Source organism: Drosophila ficusphila, unplaced genomic scaffold, assembly GCF_018152265.1.
Source record: "Drosophila ficusphila isolate 14025-0441.05 unplaced genomic scaffold, ASM1815226v1 contig_791, whole genome shotgun sequence".
Classification (NCBI taxonomy): domain Eukaryota; kingdom Metazoa; phylum Arthropoda; class Insecta; order Diptera; family Drosophilidae; genus Drosophila; species Drosophila ficusphila.
This window is the reverse complement of record NW_025064737.1, coordinates 17345010-17372397: the sequence shown is the minus strand read 5'-3', so window position 1 is coordinate 17372397 and position 27388 is coordinate 17345010. Positions and strand designations below refer to the sequence as shown.

The window sequence follows — 27388 nt, the reverse complement described above, 5'->3', positions numbered from 1 at the left end:
GCCCATCACTCGTTTAACAGTACGTCTAACAGTCATTTTTGTTTTTAGCAATGTAAATTTAACAGCGTATAACAGCTTAACGGTTATACATTTTCAAAATGGTTTTTAAGTCCAAGAAATCAAATGTCAAATCTGTTTTTTAAAATCAATTTAAATTATAAAAATTCCTAAAAACTAAAACCTTTAATATCAAGCAAAATATAAAACCGAAAGTGAACCGTATAACAAAATATATAAATATCGAATAATCCAGTTCGGTGCTATTCTTTAGCTGTCCCGCTGACGAACTTGGGGGCCAACTTCCTAGGCGACCAGCGCATCTGCTGGTGGTGGGTCATCCGCCGCGCCCTTTGGGCCTTCTGCTTGGCCTCCACGGCGGCACAGGCTGCCTTGTAGGCCGCCTGCTTGGTGTTCTCGAAGTCCGATTTGGCATCGGACATCTGGCGGCCGAGATTGTCCACCCGATGCTTGGCGGCCTCCAGGAGCTGGGTCTTCTCGGCCAGCTCCTGCTGAGCGCCACTGGCCACGTTCTCGATATTCGCCAAGTTGGCGGTGGCCGCCATGACGAGATTCTTTAGCATCGATAGCTGATTTTGGGCCTCGTGCGCGGCGGCAGCGGCGGCATTGGCATTCGCCTGGGTATTCTGCAGCGATGAGGTCACCTCGCTGACCACCGCATCCGCCTCGGTCATCTCCTGCTGCAGCTGCTCCATGATCTGCTGCTTGCCGGCCAGAGCTGCTTCCGCCGCCCGAGCGGATTGGGCCGCCTTGGCGGCCAGTTCGGACTTGACCTGCGAGGCAGCCGCTTCGGCAGCCGCCATCTGGGAATCGCTGGCGGCCTTCGCCTCCTGGGCGGCCTTCTGGGCAATGCTCGAGGCCTTGGCCTTGGGATCACCGCGAGCCAGGGGGCAAGTCTTCTGCTTGGCCGCCTCTTTGCACCCGGCAGAATCTCCCCCGTTGCCAACTCCATCCGCGCTGGCATCCCCGTACAAGCTGGACAGGCAGTGCTTAGCATTCGGTTGGGCGGATCGGTAGTGGAAACTCTCCAGGCGGGGGAACACATGCAGGAGTAGCAGCGTGATGAGCAGCGTTTTCGGGCCAGGCATATTCCGATCGAATATTGGAAGACATCCCACTCTGACTCCATTCGAAAAGCCTCAATCGATCTGATCAATAAGATGAAACGGGATCTATCAAAACCTATTTTTAAATTATGTAAAACATACTAATAAAAGCAGATTGAATAAAGATAATCAGCTACTTTAAAGTACAAGAAAATGCATATAAAAAGGAATTCATTTTGCGTATTCTTTGTCAAGTTAATAACACATAACATTTAATACAAAATATATACTCTTCAAAAAATCCACCTAAGGAATAACTTCCGAATAACTCACCCCTTCGCTTGGCATGATCAAATGGCTCCGTGAAATGCAGCCGATGCTGGGCAGGATTAGGCACATTGCCTGGCAATACAGCATGATCTCGATTTCCGGAACTGACAGGAGCTGCCATCCGATTGACAGTCAAAAAAAATGCCCGAGACTACGGAAAATGCGGATAGACGCTCAGATTATGTGGGTAATTATTGTGTTTGCCTCGCTCGTCCTGCCCACCACCACAGGCGGTCGCTATCGAACGCGCCGAAAACGCCTGCAGCCGCAGGATGTGCAGCTAATGGCTAGATTATCGGGCGGAGAAGGACCAGGATGCGGTGCGGCCAGTGGGGAAACGAAAAAGCCATCCCGGCCTCCAGTCAGTGCCAAGCAGAGGGCTTCCGGCATTGCCATGCAGGCGGCCAACGAGGCGAAGAAGGCCAACGAGGACATGGCCACGGCCGTTAAAGTCGCCGCCGATAAGATCAAAACCGAATACGCCGACAAGGCAACGGCTGCCGCAAAGGCTGCCGAAGCCGTGCTTTCGGGAAAGGCTCAGGTTTTGGAACAACTGGAGGCGGAGGTTCGCGAAGCGGAATCGGTGGTGCAGGAGGAGAACCAGGAGTTCATAACCGCCGATGCAAATGCCCAGCTGGCCATAAAAGCCCACAAGTTGGGCCAAGAGGAGCTAAAGATGATGACAATGGCCCTGAGAATGGCCAAGGAGAACCGCGACACCTCGGATCAAGTATACGTCGTGTGGCAGCAGTCGCTGGCCGACAAGACCGCTCTTCTCGAAGCCGCCCAGCGGAGGGTCGGTGTCCTGATGCGACAGCTGAGCGAGGCCAGGATGGACTACGAGAAGACCAAGAAGGCGGCACTGAACGCAGCCAGAGCCGCCGAAGAAGCCAAGCATCGGATCGAGCAATTGGATCCCAATAGTAGTTGCAACCAAAGAATTAGGCGGTGGCAACACAGAGAAGGCCACTAATACCACACAATATATATTTTAGATTAAAGAGAACACGATAATTAGCTTTGAATTTAAATCTGTAGTTTATTAAACTTTTTTCTTTAGGGAATAAAAATATAAAATTCCTCGACAGCGTGCAAAAAGTGCGCGCGTCTTGAATGGCTGCCAAAAATGCTATGGAACTTTGCCTGTACAAGTCCGACCGATCTCGCCCGATAGGAATATACATATTCTTCTGCCTGCTGTGTGTGTTTTTTTCGTTTTCTGTGTACAATTTTGGACAAATACCAGAGCGGACTAATGCTAGTCTTAAGCGAAACAATCGTTAAACTAGTAGAATACAAGGGAGCTGAACTAAAGTTAGGCGCTACAAATTATGATTATGCTTGGGCTCCAATCAAGGCAAACAAATGGTCACAATAATGTACATGCTTTAAAACTTAGGTGTAAAATAATAAATATACAATCAGTGGACTCCGTACAATTACAATTGGTTGTTGGTGTTGTTGTTTTTAGTTTGCTGTTGTGGTCGCCTGCTCACAAAGCAATAATTTCAAGGGTGATGCTTGGTTTCGTTCTCTAAATAGTAGATATATAAGCATGTGGTTGCGGATATTATTCGTAGTTCAATCAATTAATCGGCTGGTTAATTGTTAACAAACATAAATACGCAGAGCTCTACAGAAAATAGTTTCATCTTACACGATCCTGGTAACTTAAGGTTAGTTAATTTCTCATTACAGTAGGTATACAATATAGATATTTATAATTCGTATGCAATTTATGTACAATCTAACACAAGCCCCTGTAAGTAATTGTTTTTAATGTCTCCCATCGTTTATCTGTCATTCGCCTAAGCCCAACAAGTTATATATTATATTATCAGCTTAGCTTAGTTATCTCGTATATAGAATCTGTGAAGCCTTAGTCTAGTTAGCTAACTGATCTGCATATCATTATCCGTATGTGATAGGTAGCTAGTACGTAACATATGTAATATACAATTAATTCTTCGCCCCCTGAATACTGACATCGTCGAGTTTCTGTTCATTCACTCCGATCGCTCGGATCTTACTTGCTTCGTTGCCTAATATGTGCCGTGTTCTTTAGATATACGATATAGAATAATATCAACTGTTTAACTTTTACATATCAACTACTTAAGACGTATGGGGGTTGTAAAACGAAAAGTATCACGATTGACCAAACATAGATCGATATAACCGTTAACTACAAGTGTTTCAATTCTCATTCCAGGTGTGTTTGGGGTTTGATTTATGCTCGATAAGGAAGGTAAAGTAATGCTTGCACATTCATAGTTTAATATCAATTTCAACACTTTCCAAAAGAAAAGCAAGATCTTTTTAGTTTCCTTTTTTCTTATTAGTTATTTGATCGATCACTTCTTATTTAAGAAAAATGTAAGAATATAATTTTCTTTATAAACGCGAACAATGCAAAACAATAAAACTGATTTAAGAAAAAGTTACATCTGTCCGATGTACTATTATAATACATTTTAACGGTTAAAGATTATTTTGGATTAAACCTCTGTAGTATTTATTACAAAAAAGACGTTAATTTCCCTTTGAAGAAAAGGACGAAATTGATATTAAACCAAAGTATCCAGGACATTGCATTCAGCCCTAAATATCGCTTTCCTCCCCTAAGATCTTCCAGATCGTTTACATAAATCAACCCTTCTTTCTGAGTATAAGGATTAATTGGGGCGCCCAGCGCCCTTTCTGCTGTCTATCCCTTATTATTGACCTTTCCGTTCCTAATTTAAGTACTTCCGACACCTTTTGGAACCGCATGAGCAGGGTATCTTTTCGTCCTCGAAGGGGAACTTATAGTCGTAGGTCAGCTCCTCGCCCTGCACAATTCGGCGCAGCGCAAAGATGATGATGTGTTTGTGACCCAGGATGTCCACCACTTTCGAGTAGCAATTCGGCTGCAAGGGATAATGAATTTAAGCAACCCTCGAGGCAAAGAAAACATCACCTTAAACTTACCTCACACGAGTGATTGATGAAGCGGGCCGCATTGCCGCGCATGGTGGCATCTACCACGAGGTTGTCATCGATCTTGAACATATAGCATCCAATGCCGCGGCTGTCGTAGTACCGCTCCCTTTTGTCTGTCAGCGTGGAGCGAATCAGTTCACCAGCGTATTCGATGACCATTTCGCCTAAAAAAGGAAATTCAGTATTGGTTAATAATCCTTTTTAGTTCAATTAAAATGTGTGCTTCATTTCTTTTATAAAAATCAAATCCTTACCCGCTTCAATGTCCTTGGTGCAGTAAAGGCCTCGTCCATGAATGTGCGATCTGAAGACTCCGACATAATCCTTGTAGGTCTCCTTCAGCGTGCGGTACTTCATGGCCATGGGCAGGTTGCTGCCAGTTCCTCTCCTTAAAAACCAATTTAGTGCCCATATTAGTTAAGATTCACTTACACAATCAGTAAGAAACACTCACCTGGGCACCAGTTCGTTGTCCGATGGCTGGACAAACACCTGAATCGGTTGCTTGCGATGCCTGGAGGCCAGCCAACTGAACATATCGTACTCGCTGCGACTGGCATACGGCTCACAGCGGGCGCAATCGTACTCGTTCTCCTGCAGCTCATCATGATCATGATCGGATCCGTAGTCGAGCAGCCCTTGGGGATCTCCACAGGAAACTGCCGACAGGGCCGCAGAGGCACCTCCTCCGCCAATATTCCCGCCATGTCCTGCACTCGCCGCTGTGGACACATTGCCATTTCGCTTGTGATACTTTGGAGTGTACTTGGAGCACTTCTCCACTCCCGGTAGCTGTTCGATCAGGTACTTCAGGGCATTCGTTTTGAGGCCAATCATCTGGATGCCACCCATATCCGCCAGAGGACCCTCCGGCAGCGGGGTGAGTCCATGGGCCCGCCTGGCCACCTGCACCGCCTCAAAGACCTTCTCCCAGATCTCGGATATCGAGCTGGACTTGTAGGTGAAACCATCTTCGCTCTGGATTTCGTACAGCAGATGCGGACCACTGATCTTCTTGGGCTCGCGAATCGGTGGCGGTGGTTCTGGAGCAGCTGCTGTGGGCACTACAGCCGCCTTCGATGGTTCCTGTTCTTGCGCAGCCGTTCGTTGATCCTCCTTTCTCCTCCTGAGCTCCAGTTCCACACCATTCTGCAGTTGCTTCAGTTCCAGTACGTGGGCATCGGCCATTTCATTGATGTAAGTGGCTGCCGCTTCCACGGCTGCAGTTTCCAGAGTGGCTTCGAATGCCTCAGAGGGCGCCGAAGCGGATACGGCTGCAGTGGTGGCCAGGACATCCTCCACCATTTGCTGGTAACCCGCACTGGCTTCCACTTCCATTGTAGTGGCAGTGGCTATGGAATCCGCACAATCATCGTTGGTTAGGTTGTCCAGAATCTTGCTGATCTTATCCTTGACCGCCGGCTCCTCGCTGTCTGACATCTCGTGATCGTTACAAGCCGACGTGGCCATCTTCAAACTGAAGTCATCATCCTCGTCTTCCTCATCCTCGAGATCATCATCGCGGTAGGCATCCGTGTCCATGGCTTCCACCTGGAAAGTGTGCTTGTCCAGCAGAAACCCGTTGTTGGCCAGCTGTTGGGTGAGTTGCTCGCGTTGCTGCTGCTGCAGGAGAAGCTGCTCCGTTTTGGCCTCCGCCGGCGAGTGCTTCTCGTAGAGTCCCTCCGTGTAGATGGACTCCGTGGCGGGCTGTTCCTCCAGGATGGCCTCCATTGTGGTGGCTGGCACAATGCTATCCAAAACCGAAACAGCCTTCAGTTCCGCCTCGTAAATGGGTGAAGGCAACGCTGTCTTCTGGGCATAACACTTGGAGGCACTGGCTCCGGTCATTTGCTGCATTATCGGTTGTTCGATGGGCTTGGGAGGCGTGGGTGACGGGACCACGGGACACTCGTTGGCCAGAGGAGCCGGCTCCTGGCGCTGCTGCATGGGCAGCACGCGATTCGTTGGCCTCGTCGTGGAACTGTTGCTGGTGGTTGGTGGCGCCTGTTGTTGCATGGGATTCACCACGTTTGTGGGCAGCGAACAGTTGCTACTGCTGCTGCTGCTCGTCGAGAAGTGCTGCACTCGATTCACCATCTCCTGCTGCTCCATCACTTGGGGTTCCATCACGAATTGATTCTGCATCACTGGTGCCTCTGCAATCGTTATAATGGGCATCGAGGGCTGAACCTGCTGCTGTTGCTGCAGCGGCTGTTGCTGCAGTTGCTGCTGCTGCTGCTGCTGCTGGGGAATGTGGAGCAACTGCGTCTGCTGAAGCGGCTGCTGCTGCGGCTGCGCCGGGATTCGTTGCTGTGAGATCGTTACCTTGGGCAGCTGATTGACCACCACGGCTGGAACTTGCTGCTGCAACTGTTGCGGCTGCTGCTGCTGCTGCTGCTGTTGTTGCTGCTGCAAGATGGCTTGGTTTTGATGCTGCACCTTGGGCGTGGGCTTCATCACCTTCGGTTTCACTTCCAACTTGTGAATGGGTCGAATCATGTTGGTCTTCTTTTGCAGCGGCTTCGACGCAATGCTCGGTGGTGCTCCGCAATTGGTTCCTGTGGCCGCCGCCGCCTTGCCCTTCATCTGAGTTTGCTTCAGGTTGGAGTTCTTGAGCTGCACTTGGGACTGCTGGGTGGCTATGCTGGTGGGCAGCACCTTGTTGACCACCTGCGGTTGCGGCGGCACCTTCCCTACTCCCGAAATTCCGGTTGCCTTGGCTTGAGCGGTGGTCCGCTTCACTTGGGTGACTGGTGGAATCTTGGCGGTGACCATAACGGGTGCGGTGAAATCCATGGATGTGGTGGCTCCCGAGGATGTGGTGCCCGTCTGGAACTGGAAGTTGGCATTCTGCAGCAGCTGCGTAGTGGCGTCATCCTGCGACTGCTGTTGCAACACACTGGCTGCGTTCAGGAATGTTCCCGCACTGGCCGCATCTCCTGCATTGTTGAGCACCACATAGCCAGCGGGCAGGTCCACAATCGGTTCGATTTTACTGGCCTGGAACACCTGCGTCGTCGTGGCCGAGAAACTGGCATTCTGGCTGAGCATTCCGGGCATCGCTGTAGACACAAATTGCTGCGACGACATCACCGTATTCTGGACAATCGTCTCCAATCCGTAGTACATCGGTTGGGTGGCCAAGATCACTTGTGGCGTGGTGGTGGCAAACTCGAGACCAGTGGCCCCACCACCCGTTCCACCCAAAATTAATGGCTGCTGAGTGCTGGCTGCCTGGTTGCCGTCTGCTCCTCCGCCCAATTGAATGGTTTGCGGTTGGATGAGAGTTCCTATCACTTGGGGTTGCGCCTGCAGAGATTGCGTGGTGAGCATTTGTAACCCGGAATTGGTGGGTGTGGTGGTGAGCACTAGATTTCCACTCGCATCCGTTTGCAGGTAGGTGGCTCCTCCGCCGGGAGCGGTGGTCAGGAACGTCGGTGTGGCTGCGGGTTGTGGCTGCGGTTTGTATTCGCTGGCCGTGGGTATCGAGATGTACTGAAGCGGTTGTCCCTGGCTTCCGTCTCCGGTTACAAAGGATATGATGTTCTGGGGTTGCGCCTGCGGCAGGATCAGCTGCGGCGCCTGCGACTGGGCGCTGCTCTGAAAGAGCAACTGCGGCTGGAGGAGATTCTGGCCCATCACGGTGATCGGTTGTTGCACTTGAGCCTGCGGCTGCTGTTGAATGGGCTTCGCCTGAATGGGTTTCACCTGGTGGCCGGACTTCAGTTGCCGCTGCTTGGCAGCCGCCTGTTGAGCCGCCTTGGTGGCCACGGTTTTCAGGGGTTTCCCAGCCGCCGTCAGTGGGAGCATTATCTTCTTGTCCGTATTGGTGGCCTGCAGCGTCTGGTAAGTTGCCGTTGGCGTCGTCGTAGTGGCCTGCATCGTCTGTGGGATTTGGATAAACTGCTGTGTGCCATCGGGATTGGTGGAGACGGCAATCAGTTGCGGTTGCGCTGGTGCCGTCACCGTGGGCTGAGCCAAAGTAAAACCTCCACCCAGATTGGCGGCCAGACTTTGCAGCGAGTTCGCATAGATTTGCAACTCATCTGTGTTCGCTTGGGTGGTGGGATTCGGTTGCGAGAGGAAGAACCCATTGCCCAGGGATTGGGGTTGCAGCTGAAGCTGCTGCAATCCCTGCAACCCAAACTGGCCCAGGGAACCCAAGCTCTGGACTTGCGGAAACGATGCGGCTGTCTGGAGGTAATTTAAGCCTCCTGCATTCGCTAGAAGTTGCTTCTGCAGCTCATTCAGGCTCTCCGCACTCAGCTGGGTGGGATTATTCGCACCTCCTGCCGCATTCACATCAGATTCGGACTCATTTGTGGTCATCGCTGGTCCACAAGTCGGTAAATGGCGCTGAAAGGCATCGTAGTTCCTGTAGGTACACTGGCACCGATCGCACTTCACCTGACCGGTGAACTGAGCCGTCGAGAGATTCCCATCCCCGGCTATTATCCGGAATTCCGTTATGGAGTCGTCCACGCCGTCCATTTGCATTATCCTCATCTTGGCGGGCTCTTCGCGTCCTTCGCTCTTTTCGAAGTAGCGCTTGGCTGCACTCCAAGTGAAGCTCTTGCTCCTCATGGAACCAGATGTGGTGGCTACGCCTTCCGTGGATGCCTCGCTGATGGATTGCCTCCGGGAAACGCCAGCCACGGTGGCCATCTCCTTTTTGCTCCGCTGCTGACTGCTCAGGGTTAAGAGCACTCCTTCAGCCAAGTTCTTCGATAGTTTCCGCCTCTTAATGGCCGTGGCCATGGCACTATTCCCGTCCAGCTTCGGCCACGCCAGCGTTTTGAGCATCTGCACTTGGCTGGAGTTTCGGGCTGCGGACAGCATGGCATCCTCCACGGGATTGCTGGCTGGCCAGCCATTTCCCAAGCTCGTATTCGAATTCCGGGTGTCCTCATCACAGATGCTCACGGAACCAGCTCCTCCGGCTTGTTGATTTTGGCTCTGAACCTGGCTGGAGGTCATGGCCTGAGTGCCGTCCTTGGATTGCTCACTAATGGCAAACAGGTCTTGCTTATCCGCCAGGTCTTCGTACATGAATATGTCCAGCATGGAGATGCCATCGAGTAGCTCGTGGGGCAGATCCTCGAAAATGGCATCTTTGATCTCCGGCGGAAGCAAATCAGCCTGCTGTTGTGGCTCCTCTTCCGTGTTCTCATCCGGTGGCACACAAGAGTTCGGGTTGGGAAACTCGCCGCTCCAATCGGCGCCGCCATTCTCCAGGAAATCACTCCTAGCCAAACTGGTGTGCCAGCGGGCAATTTGCGCCAGACCCAACTGAACCTCCTTGCCATTCGGATTGGTGTGATCCACCGTATAGTTCCTGCCCACATCCAATGCTGTGAGAGTTGACGAGCTGTTCTGGATGACAGTGCGCACTGTATACTCCACTATTTTCCAGGGTTCCTTGGAAGACCAATACAGGCGACTACACAGGAAATTAATGGGCACCACCGCCTCGTAGGAATCCGAGAATCTCGGAACAATGGTTCCCAATTGCCGGACCTCCAGGGATCCAATGTGGAATTGGACACGTGCTGGTTCAATCAGCTTCTTGCGCTTTCTATCCAGTTCCACGTAAACGGGTCGCGATACTTCGAAGTTGGATTCGTACGTGACACTGGGGGAACCATTGGCCTTCAGGGCATTTCCATTTTTGGCATGGGCGGGGCAATACATGGATTTGTCGGTAAGGAAGGCGCAGTCGATGCTTCTGGCACAGGGGTAGTGATAGTGCTCGCCGCAGGATCGCACGTTGCAGCCAACGGTGGCGCCTCGATTGCCACACACCGTGCACTTGATCATCCTTCCCCTGGCCACGGCACTGTGGACATTTTGCAGGGAGCCATCGATCTCCTCGAACACCTCCGCTGACCACATGGCACAGTTGGTGTGAACCCAGCAGTCGTGACCACAGTACAGGAGTCGTGCCTCCTCGCCGGACAAACCTTCGCCGCTCTTTCGACAGAAAAGGCACATTCGGGTATCCAGTCGCATTTTGATGCCACAGCTGCCAAAATCGTCGACTTCCTCGAGGGGAATATCCAACACCCCGGAGCGCGACTCTGCCTGCGAAGTTGAGTGTTCGTTGTAGACCGAGGCACTTCCTCCTACACCTTCCTGCAGATCCTCATAGTTGGTCCCCGAACAGGACTCAAACATATCCTCCTCGAGAGCATCCGTGCAGGCTTTCGTTTCGTTTTGGAACCAGGGAAACTGCTCACTCAACAGCTCCTTGTAGGCAATGTCCAGTTCATCGCAATTGCTCTGCTGGATAACCTGGCTCATGTCGTAGTTGAATTCCGCCAGGGAAACGTACGAGTTGCCGGCAATCTTTTGCTTGATATCCACCAGGCTGAAGGATTGCGGATGACTGATGGGCTGTTGGCAGGAGCAGGGCACAGATTTTACTCGTGATTTGTTGGCGTTCACATTCCTTTGCTGCTGTTGCTGCTGCTGCTCCTTGAACTCGTAGACATCGTCGCTGTTCTGCGACTCCCCATCGCTTCCCAAACCATTGTCCGATCCACTGAATTGCAGGGCCTTGGGCTGGAGTTTTCCTTGGTTCGTGGATGCTCCGCAGGTGCAACGCAGCTTCTTGCGCGGACTCAGTTTGAGAAGCGCACACGCCTGTCGAGATTTGCTGAGAAGCTTTAATACACTGTAGAGACTCGCTTTGAACTCCTCCATGACCGCCTGCCGCCACTCCTCTGCCTTGATCCTGGAGTTCTCGTTCCTGCGCGCACACTTCTTGCAGATAAATTCGATGGATTCGGGTAGAGTGCTCAGCAGATTGTACTGCTCGTCGCTGAGACCTTCGCACTTGGAGTGCACCCACTGACCACAATCGCCGCACTCCATCATCTTCAGATCGAAGTCATTGTCGTCGTAGCACCGTTGGCAAATCGGACAAAAGTTGCCCTTCTTGCGCAGCTTAAAGCAACCCGTGCACATCGGTAGGTTGCCCACAAACTTCGATACCTTTGTGGTGGAGCATGACTTGCATTTCAAGCAGTTCACACATATTAAAGGCCGATCTGCTCCCAAAAGCCTCTTGCTGGTGCCCAAGCACGTGCTGTGATAGTTCTTCTGGCACTTCTGGCACTTGACTTTAGATCCCGATGACATGTTGCAGGTGTAGCAAACGGTGCAGCGGGGACACAGCCAATTGAGGCGTTGCGTCAGTTGATTCAGCGACGATGACGATGGCCCAGAGGCGCTTAACGTCGTCTCCAGCATGCTGCCCATCAGCGTTGTGTCCTCAAACGAACCGTGCTTCAGGTTGTACTCATCCTGGACGCAGTACTGATGATACGGCTCGCAACAGCAGGCGCAGAAGATCAGGGGATCTAAGCCGGTGGATCCGCACAGGAAGCACAGAGCCCGCTGAGCCACTGTTTCGGTTACGATCAATCCAAAACCCGTTTGGCACACTTCAGCAGGATCGTAATTCTCCCAGAAATCGATGGAGATCAGCGTTCGTTGCTGTCGCTGCTCCTTCGCCCTTCGTCCTTGGGTTTGATTCGAGGATTGAGTGACTGAACTGGAGGTAACGATGTCTCCGTTTCGCTGCTTTTTGCTGGCCGCCACAATTAGGTTTGATGTAACTGCTGCATTTCTTGTTGTGACCTTGGCAGGTGCTGCTGCTGTTGAAGATGCTGCAGATGATGCTGCTTCCTTTCCTGCGGCGGCTATCTTCTTCACTTCAGTCTGAGCAGCTCCAGGTGACTTACTGGGCTTCGATTCCTCAGCAGGAGTAGTTTTACAGCTTGCACAATTATCGTTCTCGTCAGTGACAATTTGAGTTGGTTTGTCGGAGACAGTCTCTGGATTTGCTGATGGCACTGGAGTTGCAGTTTCCTGCTGCACTTCAGCCGACTCCTCCTCGGGCTGCTGATCCTCGCCGAATGTGGCCAAAGGTTGCCCAAGCACTATGGAGGCACTGCGGCAGACGTGCTTCACTCGAGGTCCCTTCAGATCAATCCTTTGTCGTTTTAGAGTGTCGCCCGTAGCGTTGCTTTCCCCATTAGTTTCGGTTTGGGCAACTGCTTGAGTGGTTCCATTGGAAGATGCGCCCTGTGTTGCCGTTGCACTGGTTGAGGGTGTTTGTGGTGCCTCCTCCTTTGGAGGCTCTTCCACTGGACTCTCCACTGCTGCAGATTTCTTTGCGGCTGCCAATGTGGGACTAAGAGGCTTCTCGGTCTGCTCTTGTTCCTTCGCCTTCTCCTTTTCCTTTTCCTGCTTACTGGTCTTCCTCGATGGACTGGGACTAATCGCTTCAGAAGATGTAAGCTTCTGATCCGCGGCATTGCTGATCTTCAAGAAGAGAGGCTTCTCCAAAATTGCGGGCCGCAGCAAAGGTGTACTGCCAAATGTGACATTGTTCTCTGCCAGAGGATTGGATTTGATTGAGGGCAAAGCAGAGGTTGAGTCACCAGAAGATTTCCACTTGACAGACGAGGAAGCAACCACAGATGAGGAAGTTGATGACGTCGAGGCCGTAAATCTTACACTTCCCGTTGGAGACAGTAGCTCTGTAGACTTATCATCTCGCGGAGAGGTCTCCACTCGCATCCCTGGAGGCAGAATAGCACTCAACCTACTCCTATGCGCCGCCGGCAGCTGGAAGGCGATCATGCTCTTCTTTAGCCAACAGGCGGTACAACGATCCTTGTAAAACCTCTTGAAGTTTTTCAACTGACTCTTTGTTGCCTGGATGCTGCATGCTGTTCCTGTAAGGAAAAACATAAAGGGGATTAGAGAGGTGCTTAAGGGATTTAGGTATATTAGACATACCTTCGCCTCCTTTGCATTGCAGCTGTTGACTGCCGGAGGAAGCATTGGCACTGCTCGAATTGGCCGATATAGATTTCTTGGTCATCTTTGAGATGAACTTCCTGCAAACTTCGCAGGCTACCACTCCAAACTTTCGGGCCTGACCCACTTCTTTGCTGCTGATCACCGCGGAGCACACGGAGCAGGCACTGGGTGTGGGTGTTCCTAGGGAAAATTTCAATAAAATATTAAAGGAAATAAATATTTTAGCGATCAAACAACAAACCTCCTGTTGAAGAACTGGTGCCGGGACTGGCTAGTGATCCAAAGGACGAAACCGCCAGGGAATTAGCTGACGTCGGAATGGCACTGGGCGATAATTGGCTAGTGGTGGCACTACCAAACGGTCCCGATTTGCTGTCCGCCTGAAACTGCAGGCGCGGCTGTCTTAGCACAAAGCTTCCAGTCGCACTACTACTTGGTTTCAGGCTGCCAAAGCTCGAGAAGCTGTCCTTTGATAACTTTAGACTTCCAGAAGCCGCGGAGCTCGATGCAGAGGATGCCAAACTGGAGCTAGCTGTTCCAAAGGGGTTCTTCGTCTTGCTGTCACCGCTCATTGTTGTTGGAACCTTCTTGCTGCTAATGCCACCGTCCTCGAGCAATCTCTTGTTGGGCTTAATGATTCTGGAGGACCTGGTGCTTCTTTTGGGCAGCACAAAATGCGAGTCCATGACCAGTTGCTTCTCGTCCGGATCCCGCTCTTCGGCTCCTGCACTTTTCTCCGTTTCCGCGCTCTTTTCGGATGCAGCTTCATCATTGTCCTCCTGCTCGTTTTCGTCCTCCTCCTCCATTTCTTCGTCGTCCTCATCCTCGTCCATTTCTTCATCATCCTGATCTTCGGGGGAATCGTTGCGACGAAAGGTAACGCCACCCTCATCATCCTCATCCATGGGAGCGCCAAAAGCGCGCGATAAACCAAAGACGTTGGGAGAGGATCCTGGATCCTGGTTGGAGGACGATGAACTCGCCGGCGCCGAACGAAATTTGAGCGCGTTGAGCTTATCGATGTTGGAGTTCTTGTTGAGTATCTTTGACAAAATGGAAGGACGCACGATGCACTCGCCGCCTCGGGAGTAGTTAAGCGGTCGATTCAGGGAGTCCTTCTTCATGATGGAGACGATTGGTGTGCGGATATCCGGGTTGTAGAATCGCTTTACCACCGACTTATCATCGCTTGTCTCCAGCACATTCCTAAATGTCACCGTCTTCTTTTGCTTGGCCACTGTTGTTCCCGTGGCAGAAACTGCCTCTGTTCCTGATTTAGGACTACTGCCTCCAGTTGATGATCCTGCTGCTGGCGCTCCAGAGGATGCTGCTCCCTTTCCCGATGCCGCTCCACTCGCCGCTGCAGTGCAGCTTGAGGGAGCGGCTTCGGGGGCAACTTCGTTGGGCATTTCGCTCAAGACGCGCTTCTGGAAAAGTACACAAATAAAAGGGTTCAGTGGGTTTCACTTGGGGTTGAGTTGAAGAAGGGGTTCGGTTCCAAGCAAATCAATAATTCATGCCACTAACTACACGCTCACAAAATGCGAAGCGGAAAGAAATGCAAGTAATATGAAGCAAGCAAAACATACACAGCAAGAAATTAAAAGTAAGAAATTAAATGATATTTAAAATCAGTTCCACTTGATCCCATCCCATACCAAATTTTAAATTTAAATAAATTTATCAAATTGTACTTCAATTTTGTATGCTCCGAATATTATTAATTTTTTTGTCTCATAAGAAATTAATTTTTTGGTAATTTAAAGCCAAGACGTTGCCAGATCTTAAAATTAATTAAATCTTTAGAAGTGTTTAATGACCAATTGCGCGCCTTTCAGTGTAAGGGTAAAAACCAAAGAAGCATGCAAAGGACCAGGAGCAAGTGCAACTTTTCGAAGGGGTCCGCTTGGACATCGGGGGTTACAGAGGCGCGTGAGAGGGAGGTAGGGAGGGAAGGAACGGGGGGGATGGTATTGGTGCAAAAACAAGTTACTAAGCATAAGTATAAGCTGGGGAACAGACACCATTGCCACTGTGACCGTCAACCGTCTGCGGCAGACACATGTGGAAGAGTTGCAAGCGCTAAAACGTCATAAAAGCCAATTAAGCAGGTAAGCGAGCAGGTAACAATGGCGTCAGAGGCGGGTGGCTGGGTGTAAAGGGGCTACTAACCAGACCAGAACCATGGGTAAATCAACTTGAGGGGGTTCTCTTATTTACATTGGCGGGAATTGGACTGTGGCATTGGCCGAGGTTGTTGTGTATGTTGCGCTGCAAAAGGGTGCACACGCAACTCGATTGGATTGAGGGGGTTAGGGTGGCGGCAGAGAGAAAAAAGCGGCTTAAACATATTCATAAATAAAAGCAAAAGGGGGCAACACCTGGGAACAAAACCAGCGCAACCAAACACCGACAATCTGAAAATCAACTTACCAGGGCCTCATCCTCACCAGGGCTGGTCACGCCCCCTGCGCCCGGTACTCCCTCCGAGGAAACCAGACTGGCGGAGACACTTGTCGTGGTGGAGGAACTATCCACGACCGGACTATCGAGCTGCTTGAGCTTGGATGTGGAGGGCAGCATAACTTCGCCCCTGGCCAGGTTAAGATTTTTAAACTTTTTATTGCTATTCTTGCGAGCTCTCAGCAAAGCGGCACTTATAGCAAAGGCTCCTCCTCCTGGCGAGGATCCACCAGGGGATGCCAGTGCACTAGCTAATCCTGTGGAAGTGGTCGTTGTTGCCACGAACAGGGCTTTGAGGGATGCTGAACTGGGCAGGCTGGAGGTTGTGCTCTCTGAAGAAGCTTTAGAAGGCTTTCCAGCAGAGCTTGTCCCAGTGGCGGATGTTTTTGCAGTTTTTCCAGATAATACTCCGCTCGATCCCGAAGAGGATGCTTCAGATGGCCTTGCGGTCGCAGTTCCCATAGACTTTCCACATGATATTCCAGAAGAGGCTCCATCAGACGATGCCGAGGAATTACCTTCTGGCGACGAACCAGAGGACCTTCCAGAAGATGTTCCAGAAAGTGTTCCCGAGGAGGTTTTGAATGACTTGCCAGAGGATTTTCCAGAGCCACTTGCCAAAGATTTTGATGGCTCAGAGGATAGTGCTGCCAATCTTGAGGCATTTCCTCTCGTTTTATCACTGTCCCCATTTTGATCCTTCGTCACAGCCTCTTTGTCCAGATTGGCTGCACTTTTGTGATGTGTGCCGCCATTTACACCTCCGCCATTGGTGGATCCCGAACCGGATGAACCCGATCCCGATCCGGAACTGTTGCCATTGCCGCTATTTTCCGAGCTCGAGGCAGCTCCGGAAGAGGACGCCGTATTGCCACTAATGGAGGCGCCACCCGGCGCGTTATCATCCTCATCGTTATCACAATTGTTGCCCTTTTCCCGCGACGCCGGCGAACCGGAACCGGATCCACTTGGCTGCTGGGACTCCGCCGGTGGCTGTTGCGATTCCGCCGGATTGGCCCCCTCATCCTCCAGCTGCAGGACACTGATCCGCTTACGGTTGATCGACTTGGAGGGTTTGCCGGGAAACTTGGAGCGACCCATAATAGTAGTGCGTTTGCGTTTGACTTAGCATTTGCATTTGCCTGCCTTTTGATTGGGTTTTTCTTGTTGTTTTTTGTTCGATTTATGTTGGGACTTGCAGGGGATATTCTTAATTTTTTTTATTTCTACGATTTGTTTGCTTGCTTGGACTTGTGGATAGCACACTGTGGATTAAGAGAGAGGCACAAACTTCAAGTAAGAGAGACCAACTAAAAATTACCGGTATTAGCAAAAACTAGCAAAAACAAAAACACCAACAACAACACAGCTCTGGAAAACACAATGCTTGTAAGCCAAATCTCGCGTTTGGAATGCGTAAATTTTCCCCCTCGGTTTTTTATACTTTTTTTGCAAATCTCGTTGTTGTTGCTGTGGCAACTCGTTTATTTTCCACTCCTGCCGTCACGCCCCTTCACTGCCCACTCACTCCTTTTCGCACACACTCTTATTTCTTGGCTATTTATTTATTTATTTCTTTTCGCGCGCGATTCTCGTTGCGCGCTCCTTGCTCTGCGAATTACAAATACAAAGCCGAAAGTGACGTAGCCGCTCGACAGCCTCGGCTTTGTGGAATCTCTCGCGCCCGAACGCGCTTAAGCGCTCTCTCAGTCGCTCCTTACACTGTTAAAAATTTTAGTCTTCAAAAATCAACGAAGTCTTTTTTATGTTTTACGCCTTGATTATCAATAAAAATAAATTGTTTACGTATTTTTAATATTTCTTGGACTGAGTTTTTTCTATGCTATATAAACAATATTTTTATGAGTGCACTCTCTCGGGCACGACTCTCACTCTCCTCAGCGCCTTGGCCCGCTCTCTCCTGCTCCTGAGCAAGGAGCGCGCTAAAGGTGCAATTGCAGCTGCCTTTGTTCCGCTCCTTCTGCCGCTGTCGTACGTCTTGCGTGACCACTAATACACTCGCACCTGAATGAGTGATGCCAGCAATGGCTTGAAGTTTATATTCAAATTGAAAGGATTATTCGATTAATTTTTTTTAAACATGGGTCTGCCTTTGTTGTGTAACGACAATAAAATAAATGTTTCTCATTATTGACTTTGGTTAGGGCATTAAAAAACAATTCATAATTTGCATATTTTTTTAACAACAACATTTCGTGAAGGATATTAAAAACGTAATTTTTTTTGTAAACTCGATTTGTTTGGCTATTGTTAGCGGGAAAACAGTTACGATGGCAGACCTGACATGCCACCACCATTACACTCTTCACCACCACTAAATGTGTGCAGTTAACGAAAAAACAAAAAAAAAAACATTAAAACTGAAGCAAAACAACTGCTGCGTTGTGGCTCCTTAAACTCATTCCTTTTCTTTGTCACGTAGCACGCGCTCTCTTTTTTTTCTCGCAGACTCCTTTTTAAGAAAGGCTCTCTCATTCTCCTGCTCTCTGACTGTCTCTCTCTGGGACTCCCTTTCTCCCTCCCTCCCACGGGTTAGTTGTCATCGACGTTTTAAGTGGTTTTTCTACTTCAGACTTGAACTTTTTCTTTTCTTTGCAGGATTTTCTCGTTTAGGTTTCTGTTGTTGTTGTTGGTGCCTTTGTTTTTTCTCTCGAATATTTTTTTGTTTGCTGGAAATTGAAATTCTTACAGTTGTTTTTGTTGTTGTTGTGGGCCACTATTAAGTGGTGGGTTTTCCCTCTGCTGCCTCTTTTTACGACAGTTTTTCTCTTTGTTCTCGCTTTTATGGCCTGATGAAAATTCTTCTTTTTGCGCGTTTAGTTTTTCTGCGTTGGGAGTTTCTGCTCGACGAATTCACAGTTTTCCACATTGCTGTACTTTCGCGGCAACTTTTCTCATCTGTAACCGCTCTTGTTGTTGTTTTGCTTGTTGTTGTTGATGCTGGTTTGTGTTGGCGGCCACATTGTGCTCATTATCATTACCATCATTATCCCCATCATCATCTCTATATATCCTCGGTCTACATCATTGGTATTTTATCCCATTCCACCACACTTCTTCTTCTTTACACACACTGGCTCAAAAAAGTCTGCAGTCTGCAGTCTGCGTGTCTTGAAATCTGCAAAAAATATAATCGAGGGGGTGGCGGTAGGTGGTCGGGTGGAAAGGCGGGGAAGAAAAAAAACAAAAAGTAGAAATTTATTAGTTCGCTTCGTCGCAGTTGGGCAAACAAGTTGAAAGTTGACTTTTCGAGTGTTTGAGCGTGTGTGCAAATGTTTGTGTGGGTGACGATGTGCGATGATTATGCATGTGTGTGTCGGTAAGTGAGTGTAAGTGTGCACAGAAAGAAATTTCGATATCTTAATAAAAATGCCTTCATTTTATAATTACAAATGGTTCTTTACAGGGACAATATTGTCTTACAAAAAGTTTCAAAAGTTTAAAACACTCAAAAAGACTTCTAGAAGTATGCCATCAATGTAAAACATAACATTCCTGCATATGAGATATTTGTGAGCTACAAATATATAGTAGCATACTTTTTGACGCATTTCTAGAACTTTTTAAATTCCATAAACTAATGTTTACCTATTAAATAAGCGTTAGAAAACTTATACTGTTTTGATATAAAAAGTTTAACTGTAAGAAGTTTACTAATTCATTAATATTAATATATTTTGTATTAATAAATTGTGAGTAATTATATAATATTTTCAGTGTATACATATGTAAGCTTAAGTGCTCGGAATGAGGTGAAAATACTTTCGAGATTTTGGGGTGGTGGTCGACGCTTTGGCCTCTTCCTAGTTTTTCTCAACTCCTTTTTCCCACATTTTCCGAAAGCATGACTCAGTACGGCGTAATTGTTTTCCGTTTCGCCTCTGGTTTCTACTCAAAGGTGTTTGGCAGTCAGTTAGTTTACCTGGTTTACCTGCCTCGTTAGTTAGTCAATCTTGTCAACTGTACTGCATACTGCTCCCAAGCAAGTCAATTTAAACTGCATTTGTACAACCAGATATGTAGTGGTTACAATGGGCCAGAAGGCAGTAGAAAGTTCAAATTTTTTTTTACATTTTTCCATTTATTCAATAAAGATTTTATTAATTTAAATTTACATATTTTCAATGTCCATAAAGTTTGCTCTTATTTTTATTTCAAAATAATGCAAAATTAACTGTTCTGACACCCACTGTACCTTAACTTGAGTCCCATGCCACTGTCTCAGTTGTTTGCGATTTGTGATTTTATTTGTCGATTTTCCTCGTTTTTATTTTATATCGCCTGTGCTTTGGTTTTTGTTTCTACCATTGAGTTGTATCTTTATAGCCCCAGCGGTGGCATGATGTAAGCATGGGGGTTTAAGACAGCAAATGGGACTGGGACTAAAGCGGGCTTAATTGGACGACACTCCTCCGTATTTGCACGGCGATTACACTAATTGCTGCGGAGTTGCCGTGAATTGAATACCTAATACTCAATATGCATATGAATAATTTGCATTTAAAATCGATGGATGATGGAGTGTTAAAAATATGTACCTAATAAAGATCTTAATCTGTCCAAGTGATTTGTGTGTATTTAATATGATGCCTTGGGAGTTTATTAAACATATAATTGAATAAAAACCTTGGAAATCTACTAAATTTGTTATAGAACTAACTGAATTTGATTAACCAATAGACAGATTCGAATGGAAGCGTTTCTCCATTCTTGGGACCCTACACAATTACCAAACGTAATTACATATTTCTAATATAAAAGACGTTGGACAATTTCTAAAACGCACAGTCTGGTTGTTGTATAATCTTTTGTAATCTTTAAAAAAGATCAAGACCACGAATTACATAAACATACGATATTAGTGGCCATTTAATACCGAACACAAAACACTAGGCAAATATCATGACATAACAAACTAAAGGTTAATTCTCTCAAGCTCAAAACAATTGTCAACAATTTAATACCCATGCACGGGGCAAGACGAAGAGGGGGTTGGGTCGACGGCAGACAAGCAAAAAACAATCACAAAAACACTCACCAGCGAACAAATTGCACACAAATTGTATCTGAGAAACCCACACAAATACTGGGGAAATGCGCAGACAGCAGCAGAATGCTAACTACGTTGTGTGTTGACATCAATTAACTAAATCGCTTTAATTATGTGCCACCAACCGAACGGCAGCAACAACATCAAAGGCCCAGGGAGAACTCGGCATGAATATTTCAACGAATCAATAAAATCCCACAGAACGATGACAAAACGCGATGATATAGACGGCAAAATGAGCAAATTCAAATGCAATGGATGTACAGGGGTAGCTCCTTAATTACGGTCCATTTGTTTAATAAGGGTAAGATGTCTTTTTTTAAGTACAAGGGATGAAGCCTACTGTATAGAGGGTGTTCGCTAATTGCTGACCATTTGCTTATAAGTGGACGATGGGTTAAAAATTAATTACAGCTTTCGGTTCTTCATTATTTTATTTTGACAATTATAGATAAGGAATTTAATTATACGGCGTCGTATTTGGAAATTTATTCACAGAACAGAGCACAAAACTGTAGAATTTCTATAATATGGAAGTTTGTTGTCTAGTTGAGTTAAATCAAAATTAACTTTAAGGCAAAAAAAAAGCCAAAACTAAAAATGAATTTATTAGGTTGCAAATATGAATTAAAAAAATTCTGAGCTTATTGGTTAAATTTTTGGATAATAATCAATACTTTTATGCCTTTTTTCTGCCCAACCAAGGTAAACAGCAAACATTATCAAAGGGGAAGCCAAATTGAGAACAATTTTTTAATCGAATATTTTTAAATTAAATCTTTTCAATGAAATACAAATCCTATTTAAAATCTCAAATTTGTATTTATTGCTTACATAAAAACCCTTTGTATATTGAATTGCAATTTATTTTATTATTTTAAATATGATACATTCGCCTGTGTCCTGATCCCCAATTATTGGCGCTCAAGTGACGGCTCTTCTGAAATTCGAGTGCAGCCATAAAAACCAGAGTCGCGCGGAATGCGTAAGAGGGAGGCTGAGAAGGGGGAGTGGTAGGGGCAGTGAGGGCAATACAAAGGGGAACAAGAGACAATCGACGAACAAAACGAACAATCTCCCGGCGAATAGCGTATAACGAGGCAAAGTAAAACTGGCCTGGCCAATTCGAAATTCGAATGCATCGTCATCATCATCATCGTCTCCCGCGAAATCGACAGCCGAGTAAACACGAAGATAAACGAATATTAAACCAAAAGTGGGCTGAGAAACAGGGGGTGGGCAAAAGAGAGAGAGAGAGAGCCAACACACACACCTTTAATTTAATTGCCATCAATTATGGTAAAAAGATTAAGAAATCAAAACAAGCGCAAAAACGTTGAGGAACTTGAATAAGAAGAATGGGCTAAAAAATGAAACGATATACGGTCACTGAACAAAAATCAATTCTAAATAATTTAGCCAGGAGATATCCTTTTTAAAACTAATGATTGGTTAGTTTTATTAAAACAGACTTGTTGACTTGGTTTTGTTTTTTAAAGTAAATCTCATATCTTATCTAGCAGATGACAGCATGTGGAAATTATGCCATTTAATTTCGCAATAATACGTCTACTGCTGTTAGCTGATATGGGAACTCGCTCATAAATTGCTTAATTGATTAAAATTGACATCTAATTATACGTTTTTTGTTGTGTACCCATAACCCTCTCTCTATCGCTTCCCCTTTACCAATCCCCATCTCTTTCGCACTACATGCCAATAACCGCCAAAGAGGCGCGAGCACAAAACTTGCAAATTGCGAGTAATTGAGAAGATTAAAGTCAAGCACACGAGAGCAGAAAGAGATGAAAAATAAATAAGGGAAGGGGGTTAAGTGGGAGGTAAATGGAGAACGGATAATAGGGGGCGCCGAGAGAGAGGTGCAGAGAGAGCCAGGTAACGAATCGAGGGGCGAACGATTAAGAGCCATAAACACGAGCACGACAATCACAACAAAACTCACATACAGCTCCCACTCACACATTAACCAAATAGACAACTATCTGCATGCCACATATACATACTTCTGTACAAACTAGATTGACAAGTTGGAAAAAATCGAAGTCAACCTCGCACATAAAATATGTAAATTTGTATGAAATTATGCAAAAATGTCTTAAATAAATTTACACTGAAAAAAATTCAAGATAGTTTTTGCAAAATGTTTATACATATTTCTTAAAACATATGAAAATTATAAATGTAACCATTTAAATAGTGAAGAAAAAATATAGAAAGTGCGGAAAAATACTTATAGTGGAATTTACATTTGGACCGTGTCCAAATTACTTATTACCAGACCACTTCCATTTTTTCCAGTGCAACAATGAGAGAGCTCAGAGAAAGCAGCTGAAGAAGTTGAATCAACAAATGAGAGACAGAGCCCCCATCCCCAATCCCCAAAAATCGAGAGCGAGAGAGCGCACGCGGGGGAGTGTATGTATGTTTGCCTGTAAATCAAAACACGCAGCCAAAGGTGAAACATGAAAAATGTGCGCGCCAATAAACGTGCGAAAGGTGTCGTGGTATGGGTGTAATTCGGTTTAGTATTGGGATGGATGGATATCTCTGGGCCATGAATGAGCATTGAAAATTGAGAGCCGACTTGACTTGGTAGCTCGCAATTTTGATGTCCAATTTGCCACGAAACATGAACTAAATACTCGCAAGTATGTGTGTCTGTGTGGACATCTGGTTTTGCGACGGTGGTGGATGATGGTTTGTTGTTGGTAAAAGGTAACAAAACACAAGATAAAATAGTATAAAGCCTGTTGGCAGCTGCAGCCTCTCCAAACGCACCGCATCGTAAATAAAGGTGTAAATACCCCCAACTGGTAACGACAATGCAAAGTAACATTTTGGACATTGAATGAAATAAAAATCACTATTACGGTAAACTTTCGCTCTAAAGATTTATTTTTGAGAACTAGAAACTTATTAAAAGATCAGCAAAAAATACTTAAAACAAAACATTAACATTTAGAAAACTATGTTGTATTATTGGGCAGTGCCCCTTCAATCCAATTTTAAAATATTATGCGAGGTGTGTTTAATGAGTTGCGAGCGCAGTGAAGCGTAAAAATGTATTCGGACGAGCGTCAGTTAGTCCCATTCGCATTTAAATTTCCATTCAAGATCTCGCATTAGCTTACGGCTCAGTTGGCCCGACTTTTGAAAGGCGAATTTTAATATGCGCAATTACTCATTTTGCCATTTTGCGCCTCAATGTTATTTGGCGCGTAGTTTCCCACACACATACATTCATACACATAGGCAATTTGGAATTTGCCTTTTTGATGGCAAATAAAAAAATGGCGTCAACAAATACACGAAAAGCTCGTGTATAAATATATATTTATTTTGTAATTATTCAACAGCATCTAGGCAACGAAAAGCAGCGGCAATCGATTTAGCTGCTGCTGCCGAGATCGTTTTTCATTTTATTGTATAGTTTATTAAAAGTTTCAACAGTGCCAGCAACAAAACAAACAACAATTTTAGTTATACAAACACTTTGGCCATGTGAGCGCAAGAGCGAGAGGCAAAGAGAGCGAAAGAGAGAGCGGTTGAATTTGATTTAGAATGAGGCGACAACAAAAGCAATTAACTGGTCACACATTAAGTTTTATTTATCGATGCTGCTTTATTATGGCTCGGTTATGTGTTTGTGTGGGTGTGCCAGCGACTGTCATTTACCGTTCGTTTTACGGGTTGTTAATAATGGAAAACGTCGTAGATGGAAAATCTCGGGTTGGCAATAAGCTACAGTGGAACTTTTTGCAGCGCAGGAAAATTTAAGAATTTGAAGCGTTACATGGTGATGAAAAATGTCAACAATAACTAAACTTTTTCTGGAAGAAAACAATGTTTCCGTTATTAAAAAAGCAAGTAATATTTTTGACAATATACAATAATAACCCATAAGGAGAGTTTAAAAATCTTTCTTAGGTATTTCCAAAACTTAAAAAAATGTCATATGAACCAAATTATAAGGTCAACCCACTTAGGAAAATCCATACAAATAAATTAAAGCTGTTTTAATTATTTTAAGTCTTTGATACTAAAATAACACAACTACTCAAAATGAAAATATATGTATAAAAATTATACTGAAATGTTTTTAAAGTGCAAGGTACTTGTAACAGCTGTTAGTTTAAACTATAAGGGTCCCACTGTGGTCATAAATCGCAGCGTGGGCCATAAACTAACAGTATTGGTTGTGCAGCCTAATTTGCATTATCGAGTGAATAATTGAACGACACTTGCTGGTAATACAAGCAAAGAACAACAATCTAAAACTACTGACTAGAAGACTACAAAGGTTAGTTGTGGGATTATGAATATGAAAATGATGAAGTATGATAATGTAATGTGGTGTTTGTTTGTGAAATGTGTAAAGTATCTCCGGGTGTATTCCAAATCAATATCTGGCATGTTTATATATATGGAAAATATATATTCACGGCAGACTGACTCATCGGCAGCCGGCGACGCCTTTTATCGCGTCGATCTTTTAATTACCTTTTTCCCGAACGAAAAATATCCAGATGCAGATTGAGATTTCGTTTCAGGGGTTGGTGGTGTTGCATTCACCGTTCGGCATTTTTAGTATAGTAATAATCCAAAATCAGGACTCATTTTCCACAACAAAACGGCACAGAAACACACACAAAACACTAGTAAACACGAAATACAGGGGTGGAGATTGCGATTTTCGTTTTTATTTTCGTTCACTTATTTCTTGGTTTTTGCTTTGGCTCTCACATTCGCCGCTCTCTCTCTGTTGCTCTCGCAAAACAAACGCACAAAAACACGAACACACACACACACCGAACGAACGAACCGCTCTCTTGTTATTTTCGCTCTCTCGCGCCCGCGCGTTTCGTATATACATATATCACTGCCTGAGTGTAAGTGTCTGTATGTACGTATTTTACGACGATGAAAAATGCCTGCTTCTTCTTCACCCAAAATCAGGTTTGCTGCTCTCGATTTTCACACTTTTTTGACGACTGAACCTTGCAAATTTGATGCAATTTCATTGACAGACACTGCACACAACACTCTTACACACTTTTCATAACAGTTTATCAATTATTTTGCACATTTTCTTCGTTTTTCGACGAGCGAAACGACCGAGCTGCGAGATTTGTTAGTGTGACCAACGGTAGTAGTTAGAGATGGGGCGAAAGTCGATATTTCACGAAATAGAAAAGGTGCAATAGCAATATTTGGATTGTGTCCCAGGTAACTGTGCAGTTTTGATCTGGTCACACTAAGCCAATAGGCGCCCTATTTGAAATGAAACTAATTCTTTTACATAAGCTTATTTGTTTTAAATTATTTTTTTGGAATTCAGCAATGGAAAGCATTAGTTTTTGGATGAGTGTTGCTTATTTTCGTATAACTTCAGTTTATTAAGGGCAATTTGACAATTGCTATTGAAGTGTAAAATTTTATAGTTGTGCAATACTTAAACTCCACTGACAAAAGCTAAAAGCTATACGACTACATTTGAAAATTCAAACATGGAAACGGGCAAAAAACTGAAAAACATTTTCAAACTAAAAAAATATAAAGCTGTAAAAGAACATAGTTTTTTTTAAAGATTTTTAATGTTAAAAAAAATTAGCTTATAAATTAATTTAAATGAAATATATTTGTTTTCTAACATTAACATTAACCAATTGTTAAAAAACAAAATCCGTGCCAAAATTGACATGCAACACCTAATTTTCGAACCCATTATCAGTATGTGTACTTCGGGTTAGTTGTGATTTCATAATGAAGACATAATGTGCGGACACACATAAACAACTTGTCAGCTGCGTTGACTCGAATTTGGTTCTTTGCAAAAGTTATTAACCAAATTTTTGGGAAAACACCCAAACGCTTTATACATTCGCAAGGCGCGAAGTAAACAAATGAATTTTGGTCAACGATTCGAACGTGTCTGCCCAATTATCACCTTTTTGATTCACAAAGTAAACCCAACTGTTGCCGGGCGAGACAGGAAGGACGGAATTTTGCGTGGTTTTATCAACGTCACTTTGACCACGTTTCACTTTTATTCGCAGGAAATTGAATCACCAGGCTGCCAAATCTTTTCCCCAGTGACAAAGAATGGTAACCTACATTCAAAAGATGCTATCTCATAAAAGCGATCGTGAATTGTTTTATATCACTGGAAAGTTTCTAAAGAAGGATGTGTTAATTACGGTGGCCCAAATTGAAATTTATTACTCAATAAATTGTTTACGATGATTAAGGGTGAAATGGTTGTGAACACAATATCTTATTGGTAGCCAATAACACTTTATTTGGAACCTAAACATTGGCTTAAAAATTAAGGACCTAATAACTTTTGTTTACTCCTTTTGAACTCGATTATCAGTTGTTGACAACGTTGGTTAACTAACTAATTTTTTTTAGCACATCACCGTTAGTCGGTCCGTTTAGGCGATAAGAAGGATCGATAGCAGTATATCTATATCTAACATGTATTACCTTGTACTGTGACAGTCGTTCCCAGCTTATCTTTGCCCAAAACAACACGAATTGCCTGTCTTATCATAATGAAACTTTTGTTTTGACATTATGCCGGTGTGCTCTTTGTGTTATATCACCGGATTTCTATAAATAGTTT

At 45.6% G+C, this 27388-nt stretch overlaps 3 protein-coding genes across 5 annotated transcripts; 1 reads left to right on the top strand and 2 right to left on the bottom strand.

Moving 5' to 3' along the window:
• Window positions 1-164: 164 nt before the first annotated feature.
• Window positions 165-1508, bottom strand: LOC108092049 (uncharacterized protein CG45076-like). Its single transcript, XM_017191496.1, has 2 exons — window positions 1398-1508; window positions 165-1166 (listed from the first exon to the last, which is right to left on the bottom strand). Exon 2 carries the CDS (start codon window positions 1104-1106, stop codon window positions 261-263), a length of 846 nt encoding a protein of 281 aa, XP_017046985.1. The 5' UTR covers window positions 1107-1166; window positions 1398-1508; the 3' UTR covers window positions 165-260.
• LOC108092048 lies at window positions 1467-2419 on the top strand. Its single transcript, XM_017191495.2, has one exon. It carries the CDS (start codon window positions 1480-1482, stop codon window positions 2365-2367), a length of 888 nt encoding a protein of 295 aa, XP_017046984.1. The 5' UTR covers window positions 1467-1479; the 3' UTR covers window positions 2368-2419.
• LOC108092046 (histone-lysine N-methyltransferase trithorax) lies at window positions 2409-25904 on the bottom strand. Of its 3 annotated transcripts, XM_017191492.1 has the most exons (9): window positions 25264-25904; window positions 18382-18810; window positions 15642-16936; window positions 13450-14635; window positions 13185-13388; window positions 4831-13120; window positions 4631-4764; window positions 4365-4540; window positions 2409-4303 (listed from the first exon to the last, which is right to left on the bottom strand). In XM_017191492.1, exons 3-9 carry the CDS (start codon window positions 16770-16772, stop codon window positions 4130-4132), a joined length of 11295 nt encoding a protein of 3764 aa, XP_017046981.1. In that variant the 5' UTR covers window positions 16773-16936; window positions 18382-18810; window positions 25264-25904; the 3' UTR covers window positions 2409-4129. The 3 variants fall into 3 exon arrangements, with proteins under 3 accessions (XP_017046981.1, XP_017046982.1, XP_017046983.1); XM_017191493.2 differs by lacking the exons at window positions 18382-18810; window positions 25264-25904 and adding an exon at window positions 17200-17844; XM_017191494.1 differs by lacking the exons at window positions 15642-16936; window positions 18382-18810.
• Between the last annotated feature and the right edge of the window lie 1484 nt (window positions 25905-27388).